The sequence below is a fragment of the Prinia subflava genome, chromosome 15 (assembly GCF_021018805.1).
Source record: "Prinia subflava isolate CZ2003 ecotype Zambia chromosome 15, Cam_Psub_1.2, whole genome shotgun sequence".
Taxonomy (NCBI): domain Eukaryota; kingdom Metazoa; phylum Chordata; class Aves; order Passeriformes; family Cisticolidae; genus Prinia; species Prinia subflava.
The window spans coordinates 2,439,877-2,452,116 of record NC_086261.1 but is presented as its reverse complement, the minus strand read 5'-3'; the positions used below and the strand labels follow the sequence as shown (position 1 = coordinate 2,452,116).

At 48.2% G+C, this 12,240-nt stretch overlaps 1 protein-coding gene across 1 annotated transcript in view; it reads right to left on the bottom strand.

Annotated features, from left to right (window-relative positions):
- The window catches only part of IGDCC3 (immunoglobulin superfamily DCC subclass member 3), a 100,085-nt gene that overhangs the window by 42,026 nt on the left and 45,819 nt on the right, over window positions 1–12,240 (bottom strand). Inside the window, exon 3 of the mRNA XM_063412752.1 lies at window positions 1,554–1,698. Within this exon, the coding sequence (XP_063268822.1) occupies window positions 1,554–1,698 (145 nt within the window). The remainder of the gene's footprint in view (window positions 1–1,553; window positions 1,699–12,240) is intronic.

Here is a 12,240-nt window from a genome sequence, read left to right as displayed (position 1 = left end):
CTCTTCAAAATCAGGACACAAATGTAGGGAAACTGTTCCTAGGCCACATCCTCCAGGCCTTAGGCAAACTCACTTTCCCAGAGGAGAAGCAGCAGGAACAAGCAGAGCTTGGACCTTTCTGGGTTGGAGAAAAGTCTTGGCTTCTCAGTCTTGGAGCTCCTCAGTTTTTGGGTTCCTCAGCCCTGGGGTTCCCCAGCCTTGGGGAAAAGAAGTCCTGGTCACATTTAAATCCCTGCAACATTTCTGACCATTTCCACAACTGTGTTCCTGGCCTCAAATGGAAAGGATCAATGATGCATGAAGGACTTCAGGGGACCTTCACCTGTCCTGCAACATCTCACTGGGATGGCACAAGGCATCCAGCACAGTTCTCCACCTCTTACTTCTGCTTATCCCCCCTCGGATCAGTGGTTCTGCTCTACCACATCCCCAGTTCAGCACCTGTATGAGTAAGAAGCCTTCAGAGGAGATCAAGTTTAACAAATCAACCCTGCGCTGGGCTAAAAAAAGCTCAGCTGAAAAATGCAAGGAAAAACAAAACCTGACAGTTGCAGTTTTCCACAGCAGATTTGGGCCTCTTGGGTCCTTCTACTGTAAGTTCACTGCCACTCTGAGAAGGTCAGGCATTGTTCCAGCCCTCGTGTTTTCTCCTGCCTCCAAAGAACCCAACCACATGCTGCTGTAGAACTGACATTTTTAAGAATAGGGGCTTTCAGGAAAATATTTACAGCTTCCTGGTTTCGCCTATTCCCAGGGCAGGGCCGTCAATCCGTGCCCGAGGTGTGCCTGAGCGATTGTCTCCCGCCGCTGGCTGCGCGGCTCCCGAGCTGCAGCTGGGGCTGCGGGCACGCGTTTCCTGCCACCTGTCCTGCCACCAGGCCCTGATGAGGGACGCTTCCGACGCGACGGGAGCAGCCTGCCAAACACAGGAAGCGGCGACGTGCCGCTCCAGGTCTGGGCTGGGAAGGGAGGCAGCTGGAGTTTCTCTTTAGGAGATTGTTTGGGAAACGGCAGCTCAGGGTGCTGTGGGAAGCTCTCTGCAGGGCTCCCCAGTTGCCACACATGAGGGAGTCCACCTGGGAATAGCAGCCACAGTGTAATTCAGCACTTGCAAGAGTCCAGGACCCATATGCAAGATCCTAAGTCATGGATCTGTCTCAGAAAGAGTTACACAAAATGGAGCCATGGAGAGATGAAGGATGCCAAAGCTACGCAGCTCTTTGAGGCTTGCTGGGCAGGTCTCCATGCTGGAAAATAAACCTGGAGCACGGTTGATCAGAGAAAGTCAGTGCAAGTCCTTCAAAACCAGCTAATAGCTTTATCTACCTCTCCTGGGAAATGCCAGTACCCCTACAAGATGTTTGGCCAAAAAGAGAAACAGAAAAGCCACAACACACTAAACAAAAGAGTCTTCCATGGTGGAAACACTGGCCAAGACCCTTAGCCCAGGTTAATTGTGTCCGAGCACAACTGTGAAAGCAACAGAAAGTCTGGCCATCTTTTCCCACCTGGAGAAAGGCCAGAAGCTTGGACACGGCTTGGACATGTCCTACCTTTCATTGTCTGTGTTGACTGGCACGCTGTTCTTATGCCATAGGATGACTGGCTCAGGCAAACCGTGGATCTGGCACTGGAATCTCGCTACACCACCTTCCTCCACCACTGCATTCTGAGGGTGGATGTGGAAGTCAGACATCGCTGGAAGACAAAAAGAGAGACAAAATTATTCACACGTGAAGAAAGATCCAACAACTGATGTCAGCAACTTCACATGACCTAGAAACGCACTCTCATTTCCCACAGAATGCAAATGGGACTGTAACGTAATGTAAGAGAAGAAGGCCAGCTTGCAGCCTAACCTTCTGCATGGAAAAACAAGACTAGTGGGAAGTTCTTGGTATCCCACCTGCCTCTGGACATTGAATTGATTGGCTCAACCAAAATAGAGACTTTGCTTCAAGATCCTCATGGTCCTCAGCAAGGTCTGCTGGGGCAGTGAAAAACACAGACACTGCACTGGCACTTAACAGAGGTCATTCCCAATAGCTTGAGCAGTCTTTGGATCCTAGTCCACATCAAAAGAGAGACGGATTCTTTCTGTTGCCATAAATGTCAGCATCTGGAGAGCAAAAGGATTCAGCCAAAAGGAAGAGCAGCTGCCAGGAGCTCAGCAAAGCAAGGCTTTTTTGGCTTTTGGGACCACCTGACAGCAAATGATGAACCCCAGCACGCCCACACAGGGTGAATACAGACCAGCCTGTTCCAGCAAGCCACAGCTGTAACCACAGCACGGAAACACTCTGGCATGCTGTTAGAGCTACATAAATAATACCGTAATTATTACTATTAATTAATTGGAAGGTGCTGCCTGTTGACTCCGCAATAAACATATTCAAAGCTAATAAACATCCCAGTGGTTATTGAGCTCATGATTCATTTAAAGTGCTGCATCCACAGGAAGGTCTCTCGCATTACCATATAAAACAAACTCCAAGAGAACCCCCTGCTCCGCCGCCCCAGCCCAATGACATCCCTGTCCAGCAAGAAAGCCTCGTGCCCTTTTACATGCATCAAGTGCAATGACTGTGGGTCTGCTAAGGAACAAGCTGCCTATGTGTCAGGGCAGCTTAATCATTCATCTGCAAATTGCAGTTGGGCTCAGGCAGATGGGAGATGGCCATTAGCAATCATACATTAAATATGTGTTGCATTAACCTGCGCTGCTCCCGCAACCACCGCTCACAACCCGCTGATGGCAGATTTGTTAAGCTGATGGAGAAACACGGAGCAAAGCCCCAGCCCCACACAGCTGTAGGGTTGGGAAGGTTTGGTAGGTATGAGGGTGGGACGGGCAGCCAGCCCCACATCGGCAGCCAGACCGGGGAGTGCCTACGCAATATTCCAGCCAGATGGGGACACACCAGCACAAGGTGAAAGATCATGGAAAATTGTATTTCTCTTTTCCTAGATAAAAGTCAATGCAATTATCCTCTCTGGTATATGATAGAGCCCAATGGTGCAACAGCAGTTTATCCAATTCATATAGATTTAGCCTTGAAATGAGACTGATCATGGCCCAGAGCATTCAGACATGGAAAGGAGCCCAAAGGCTGCTAGGAAGTCTCCCATACCACGTGATGCCCCTTCCTAGGTGGCAAGGGGTGCTTCAAAAGATAGGGGATCCTTGGATGCCTGCAGCAGGAAAGCTCAAGGGAGCCTGCAGAATATTTCAAGGCTGCAGACCCACACCAGGGTGAGCATTTTTGCAAAGCCAAAGCTTATGGACACTCACCAAGAAATTAATTCAAGATTTACTGAGAATGATACAAAGCTCTCTAAGAAAATTTTTTTAAAAGCAGGGATTCAGATGCTTGCAGGAAAATTCATTTCAAATGTACAGATGCTCAGCACTGAGGTTTTTTGGTGGCTGACAGGGTTGATAAAAGAGGGAGGTGTGAATGAGAACAGCCCTGGCACAGACTTCGCTCTGCTGGCTGCAGAATTCATCGCCATTCCTTTATTTCAATAATATCACCTCTTATAGGTAAAACTGCAGCAATAACCTCTACTCTTAAAGACACCAGTATTAATATTTATCATGAATAAAACATAGCAAGTTATAAATAATTCAGTTATGAGGATGTTAAGTAAAATATTACTCTTCAATGACACTATAATGTGGCTTTGAAGCACAGTTTTATGTTAAATGCCTAGGAAACACTGTGACCCTTGCCAAGACCAGCTGGTTTGCAGAAGATGCATTAAAAATTCATGCACTGAGCTACAAAATGCTATTTTTAAAACAGGTTTATGAGTTTATTTACAGTTGCAGAGACAAAAGACTTTTGGAGCATCTCCTGTAAAACAGCAACAAAACTTCAATGTGAGTGATTACTGGGTTTTCAGCCTGGGAATAAATCACCAGGGAGAAGCAGAGGAGAGGGACAGGAGATCAACTGCTTCACGGGGCATTGCCTGGAGGGGCTAAATCTCTGCTGACCCATGTGAGGTTTTTATATATGTCCCAACTGACTGTAACAAACTCATGCAGCAGAGTGCTTGCTCCTGTTTGTCACTTGTCTTCCCGTGGCAAGCAGCAGGACCCTGTTACCAGCCGGGCACTTTTGTTCCAGCCGCCAAGGAGAAGAGCTACACGTCAGCCCGGGTGGGGCTGGCCAGCAGCCAGGGAGCTGCAGCTCATTTCTATGCTAATGGCCATAATAATTTTAAAAATAAATACATGCAATCACAATATTCACCCGCAAGCTCCTAAGAGGGAAGGCACTCACTAATCCATCTGCCAGTGGTCTCTGCCATCCAGCAAAGCATCCATGTGCCAGTGGAGGGACTGGTGCTGCCCCAGGCCTTTTTACCATCATCAGAGGGGTGAGTGCCACCCTGTTGCCATTAAACTTCCCTCTGCCATCTCGTGTCATCAAGCCATAAAAATAACAAATCACGTGCACACTCATTGCTCCACACTAATGCTCCAAGCTGGGATGTCTCAGTGCTTCTGTTATCATCTCACCTGGATTTTGGCTGTGGTACACAGCAACTGCCACAGGGCAGGGAAAGACAAAACTGAGGGTCAGAGCAGACAGGGAATGGTCCTGGCAGCCCTTTGACACTGCAGGTGTGCAGGAGCCTCTTCCAAAACATGTTGGTCAAGCCTAGATTCAGACTGAATGTTGACTGTCTACAGCACACAGACACACGAAGCAGAGGAGTTACACTTCTTCTTTCCCTGTGTTATATAACTAAAGACCTCAACTAGGATGATGCTGGATCACAGGTGAGGCTCTTCCATAAAGAAACCTCCATGCTTGGGATTGCCCCACTTAACCCCCACTGGGATGCAGTCCCTGAAGGCATGTCCCATGGACACAGGTGAGCAGCAACTCTTATCCTCATCCATATACATGGGGGATTCATTCTGGGCTCTCCTCTAATCAAATCATAAGCACTTTCTCCATCCCAACAGGCCCGGTGGAAAGGCCAACTGAATAAAAATGAAAATAGCTATCGAGTGAAATTTTCTCTACTCCATAAAAAACTAAATTGAAACCATTAGTGGCCAATCCTTTTTTGCTCAGTGCAGCATTAGTACTAAGCCAGAGATTGACCTAGATTTGATACAGAAAAGAAAACATTAACTTGGTATGTCAAAGCAAATCCCAGGCCTTTAGAGTCATTAAAACACAAACATTGTGCAGGTACAAGGAGAGGAGGAAGACTTGAAAGGTTCAATGCCAAACATGGTGTTAGGAGAGCATGTGGGAAGGCCAGCTAGTTCTGCAATCAAATTGCCTCTTGATTTTAAATTACTTACAGGGAAACAGAGACCCAGGCTGGCTCTGACACAAGACGATGCTGGGGAGGAGTGAGCATCCACGCCACCACGGATGCCATGCAGTCCACAAATAGCAGCCTACAAGTGAAGATCCTTTCTCCACATTTCTGCCACCAACTGTTAAATTCAGACCTTTTCCAATAGAGGCATGTGATCAAAATACCTCACAGTTAACACAGTTAACAGTATAAGGAACAAGAATTTTATGGGGATGTGCCTCCAGTACCTGGGCTTCCAGATGCTCCTACCAAAGAGGGCAGGCTTTGTTCTGTCCCTTACAGCTGAGGAAGGTGAAATCTGGGAGGCAAATTTGTCCAGTGCAGAGAACAAACCATTGGCAACTGACCTCTCCCAAGACTGGTTCCACTCCGATGACAGTGAGCTGCTGATTTTTATACTGAATTTCTCCACTTACTAATAAAATTGAATTCCTGCTCAGGTCAGCAGAAGCCAAGGTTGTTTTGAAAACACAGTGAACACCATGCCAATTAGTGCCAAACTTGAACCACTCTCAAATCAGGCGGAGAGCTCCAGCAGAACCAACGTCCAATATCTGTGAGATTCACAGAGCACTCAACTCCTTTTCCTGAAAGCCACCAGTGCCAAGGCAAGCAGAGGGATTAAATTTTTGATTCCCTCTTGGCTTAAGAGACCTTCACCACTAAGTCAGCAACTTGTCAGGGAAAATTGTCAAAGAAGTCAGCAGGTGAAGGCTCTGCAGACTCCGGTTCCTTATTTGTCCCCTCCACACTCTGGAAATGGAAGATTTGCCAATGAGAAGGAGCCGGCACAAAAGACGGGGGGCGTGTGGACACCACAAATCCCATCCTCTCCTCTCTTCCCCCTGCCTTCAAACAGCAACGCCTGCCCAACCCTTTAAGAAAAAGACACTGAATCTTCTTTCTATACTTTTTTTTTTTAAGATGCATTTTTATAAAGCTAAAAAACAAGCCCACGGCAGGCCAGCCCGGTGGCTACTCCAGCTGCCGAGCAGCCTCTGCGCCTGCGAGCCGGCCCTGCGTGTCTAATGACGCTATTGTGCGAGGTTGTTGCTGAACTGCCATGAGCCCAATTTTGAATGCAAGTTGCTTTGTGCATAGTGAAGCGTGAACAACAGCGCCGCCCATTTATCTATTTAATTCTCCAGGAGTAGCAGGAGCGGGGCCCTTCGCTCACATCTAAAGGGAAGAAAAATCGCCTTTCTCTCAGCTTTGGAAAAGGAGGGAAATATTAAAGAGCAGCCGTGCCTCTCCCAGCACAGAGGAAAATCCTCTCTGCCCCTGTCCACTAATCGTAGCAGGGAAAATCCCGAATCTCTATTGTCCATGCTGAGCCTCAGATCTCAAAAGAATATGGGCTGCAAGACTCAGGAGAGTTTGAAGCAGGGGAAGACATTTTAGAGAAATGTAGTTCATTTAAGAGGAACCAAAATACTTGGTGAGATAAAAGAGGGAGGATGACCTGCCTCAGTCTGTGCAGAGGTACAGGGAAATGGTCAGTCCTGAACACATTTTATTTGGAATATTTGCAAACAAGTGCTCATTCCTCATTTGCTTTGGCTGTTGTTTTCTTGCCCTGGAGCTAACAGGATGGCTCAGAGCATGAATGGAGGATGGTCCAGACTCTGTTCTGTCTGCATTTTGCATCCTCATGTCTCTTGTTTTCACCCGCAATCAAAGCTGACTGGAAGAATTTAAAACAGGCTGAGAAGACAGCACATCATACAGACTTCTCTGGTTGAGCAACAAAGTCTCCACCCGGCCTGTTTTTTCCTCCTGTCCCAAGCTCCTGGGACAGGGATGAAAGGGAGACAACAGAGATAATGCCTCACAGTAGGACACAGCAGCTGCCCACGGGAGGGAACATGCAACAGATATTTTACAAGAGGAGTAGGGGGAAAGCTTCCTACCTCATGACTCAAGTCAACCAGGAGGCAAATTTTTTCTGGTCTTGGACTGTGACTTCTTAGCTTTTTGCATAACACATGAAATGACTGTGAGCCAAATCCAGGACACCTCCCCACTGCTTCACCATGAACAGCCCTGATGGACACTACTGACCCATAATTTATTGTTGGATTTGCTGCTTTCAAAAGCAGTAAAAAGCACAGAGCCCTGTAGGGGCTGCTTCCACGTAGGGCTGATAAACATCCTGTGAAAGTAATGAACACATCTTCACTGCATGCAGAGCAGGGGTCAGAGGAAACATCCTCAAGAGCCCCTGGTTGCTCCACCCGCCCTGCACAAGTGAAGGAACCAGGTTGTGAGGAGGATGATGGGTTCTTCCTGAGAAGGTCCCTGCAGGGTGGCACCTGGAAACCCTTTGAATGCCTGCACTGCTCCTCCACTCCTCTTCCTGGGGCTTGACTGAATGTGCTGCTCATCGCCAGCACGCCCAACCTCTTCTGCACAATCACAGGTGTCTCCAAACCCATATTCCAGTCCTAGAGAACATTTAGTATATTCACAGTATTTATTATAACTCACTTACTGGAAAATTAACTATACCACCATCAGTTACTGATGTAGGGGTACTCCCCTGTGAGCAAAAATGATTTTTGACTGGATAAATGCAGCCTCTGCACCACGCATAGAAATGAACAGGGGTCCTATGGCCCAAGGACTGTTTTATACTGCAGTTATCTTACAATTTCTGTAAAACTCACAAAATGCTGCACCTCCAGATAGAGACTGTCCCCACACTATCCCAATACAACACATGAGGGAGTGTCCCCAACATTCAACAGCCCATCACCCTGTTTGTCTTAACTTAGGGGAGCAGAGAGCACCAGGGGAGCTGCCAATGCCAGAGGAAACCCTTGAGAGCATCTGGCCTTTGCCACGCTCTCCCTCGTGCAGCAGCACTACCCAAATGCTGCCTGCTGAGACCAAGACCTAATATAATGTGGCTGCAGCCAGAAGTCATCCCAGCCTGGAAGCCAGGGCAGGGAATCCCTGTGCATCACTGCAAACACCCTTTCTAAATTGCAGCAAGCTACCAGGGCTGTCTGAGCACCCTCACACCTTTCCTATAAAGTTATTGGTTATTTTAGGAACAGGTACAAAGTGCCACCCATGGTCACAAGCAAAATCCAACATCATCCCTCCCTTGAGCACCAACAGCATACTCTACCCACGAGGCAATGCTGCTCCTCATAAACCACTTTGAAAGATGCATCTGGGCAATCCCATGGATCGAATTTCTCACTTTCCTCCATGCTCAGAGCACATGGCAACATCAACATGTTACCTGCTGTGCCAAGCAGCACAGCAGATAGCCCAGGGTGGTTATTCATTTTTCAGTACCCTCTTGTTTTGCAGGGGGATCGACTAATAAACAGCCCCTTTAGCGCTCTCAAATTGGTTTCAGGGAGAGAAGAAGTTTCTGGTGAAGAGGGAGGCATTGCTGGGAGAGACCTTTATCAGGGAGCTCTATTGCAGTAATTTTTCAAGATGAAATTGCTCTCCGGCTCATGACAGCATTTTAGTGTATCCTGAGGCAACCATTTGTGAAGCCAAACCTATGGTCCTGCTGCCCTGCTGCTGGAGGGAAGGGGGAGTATTAAATGTCATAAACAACTCTTAATTTGCCTGGGTGGACTGCACATGGGGCTGGTGATTCCGCAGTGCAGGAAGGGTTATCTGTCAACTGCACAGAGCTGCAGCACCAAGGGTGGTGTTGGCCAGGCAACACTGGCTGCTGTGACACCTGCCCAGAGGTACAACTCACCATCAAGGCTCCCGTGCTTTTGGGGGGTGACTTCTTAAGAAACCTCAGCAACACATGAGGCTCCTCCACCCCAAGGCAGGGCTCCCCTCCAGCATCACAAGCAGATGTCCCCTCCTGTTGCATTCATAGCAATGGCTTCTTCAGGACTTTCCTCTGAAGCACACATTTGCTCTTTGCAAAATAGCGATGATTTATCCCACTCAAGTGCCCCAGCAGACCCCTGAAGTAATGAGAAAATGAAGGGCAAGCTGTCCACAAGCCTCTGGGAAAGGCTGGCTCAGCAAGGGCAGAGCAAAGCTTGCAGTACGCTGCCAGCAGGCAGGTCTCTCCTGCCAGATTCCCATCCAGAGCTCCTCGTGTTTTTCCTACTCCGACACACACAATTAAGACAAATTACATAGTTACCATTTTGATTTGTTGCACAATACTGATGTTTTCCATCCCTCTCCCAAATATTGATGGAGATAGTAAAAGAGGAAGCTCCCACACAGCTGGTTTTGGCCCTGGACCACTCTGTTTGCAGCCAACTCCTTCCAATATCGAGCGCGGATGGACGAGCAATCCTGCTTTTCATCAGCTCGGAGAGGCACCAAGCCAAGCAAGCACGAGGTGTTATCCTCAGCAGCTCTCACAACACCTCTGGGTAGAAACATCCCTGCTCAGACCTCCCTGAGCACAGTCAGCAGCTTCCCTGCTTTTTCATACTCGCCAATAAGCGCACACTTTGTTTCGGCATCTCCGGAGGCACTGATGGAATCCGTAAAGGTGAAGGCAAGGAAGCTTTTCATCACGACTGCCCACGGAAATGCCATCAGCCTCGCTTTCAGACAGGGAGCTGTCCTGATTTACAGGCTAATGAATTTTAAATGAGATGCATTTTTTAATTTTTTGTTGTCAGCCCCCATTTTTCTGCCAGCAATCATTCCAGTAATAGCTTTAAATTTTCAGCATCTGTTTTTACCAGCTCTCTTGTAATTAGTTTACTAATGTATTTCAGTGCGCCTTTGTTATTTTCAGAGAATTACTTCATTCCCAGCTATCAGAGATAGTGCACTTCAGTCTATAAGGAGTTTGGCCTTTGTTCCCCCGTGGTTATTCACATGGGGGAAGATGGCTCAGTGAATGACAAGCCTTTCTATCACTACACATTCTCCATTTAATGTCTTTATACTGGCTCATTAATTACCACAGAAAACTCCTTTCCAAATGGAACCTGTGATTTATAGAAGACTTGGGCAAGGTGCCATTTTTATCGGGCTGACAGCAAACAGCACCAGTGCTGGCAATTCGCTCTTCATTTCCCCTCCTGCTGCAGCAGGGTCAGCCCTGCTGAGGTGGAAGCTTTGCCCGGACAAGGGAGCTCAGTGAGTGCCCAGTGCTGCTGAGCCGTGGGCATCATGCTGCTCCTCTCGGCTGGGATGGCCAAGCCCACAGAAAATTGAGCTACAGCCTGTTCTGGCTGCTGCACAGATTGAGATATTCCCTTGGGCAGCAGCTGGAGAGTGCCTGGAAGAGGTGAAACTGCCTCTAAGGTGATCTCTTTCCTGAATCTGGTGGTCCAAGGGTGGCAGTGCATACAACAAAGTATCTCGTAGGTCTTGGCAGAAACCCAAGCCCAGCGTGGGGACTCTGACTTTCATGGATGGAAGTGGGTGGTCAGCAGTGATGGCACCCAGAGGCACCTCTGCCATGTCCCATCACACAGCAGGCCTGAGTCCCAGCTGCATCCCTCAGACTCTAAAGCATTACAGACTTGCAAACCTCCCAGCACATGGGGTCCAGGCAGGGGGAAGAGCTGCCCAAAGACACAAGGCAAAGGCTCCCTGTGGACCCAAGGCAGCCGGAGCAGGGGGGAAAGGCGGCTGTGGAAGTACCCCAAACAACAGTCTCTCTGTCCGACGGAAATTAACTTTAAATCCTTCAGAACAGTATGTCTTTCACCACGTCCATACTCTGCTGAGCATGATAAACTACTCCCCTTCCTTATTAAGGAACGAAACAGAAGTGGAAATGGTGCACACGATAACTAAAGAAGTTATTTAAATAGAAAAATAATCACAAAAGGCTGGATTCCCACAGAGGAGCTGCCTCACATCAGAGCAAGGGAAATACTCAGCATCCCCTGTGCAGAGGGAGAGGAGAAACCACAGGATCACAGCACTGAGCCAGAGCAAGCGGGGCACAGGCTCAGCATTGCAAAAAACTGCTCTAAATCTCCTTGCTGTTCATTTTAACTCTGAATTTCACTCAAACACAGGTGATTGTTCTAAATGCTGAAAGCTGCTCTGCTCCCATCCCTTGGTGTTGAGCACAGATATTGTCCTTCGACGTTGCCCAGTCCAGACTGAAGGGGATAATGCCAAAGATGTAAAAAGGACTAAACTGTTGTGATCCTGAGAAAATCCAGGTTCCTCCCAGGTCTGCTTTTCCTCCTAGCAGCAACTAAGCCGTTAGCTGTCATCTCATCCCTGTGGCTGAGTTACTATATAAATTCCTGTTCGCTCCTTGGCAATAGCAACAGCTTCCTATTTTGCTGGCAGCAATCCAGGGGAAATTCAAGCTGAATTACAGCCATTCTTCAGAAAATAGGCCAAATCCACGAAAGCAGGACACATGACCGCAGACGTAGAGCTCGTCCTTTTTTCTATTTATTTCACGGCGAGGAGCCTCGTTGGCTGAAAATAGCTTATCTCTGGAAGTCCCCCTTCCCATCCACGGCTGCCGCTCCTGGCTGCCAGCCAAACCATTACCACCTCAAAGAGAAAGAGTTCATAGCTCCGGCGTATCGGCCCCACGGTACAGGACGTGCGGTTTGATGTTTTCACTGATTTCTCTCTGGGAGCTCGGAGACGGGGATTGTATTTCTGTGCACGAGCCAGCGAGTGTTAACTCCTTTCCTGTGCCTCTGCTGGGATGGGTGCACTTGGGGCTGTACCCCAGCATCGCTTGTCAGAGTAGACACAGTAGTGTGTATACACATATGTGGACATACAACAGGAGTAAATTGTTCCCTGTGAGGGTGGTGAGTCTGTGGCACAGGATGTCCCATCCCTGGAAGTGTCCAAGGCCAGGCTGGACAGGGCTTGAAGTAATCTGGTCTGGTGGAAGGTGTTCCTGACCATGGCAGGGGGCTGGAAGTAGATGGTCTTTAGGTCCCTTCC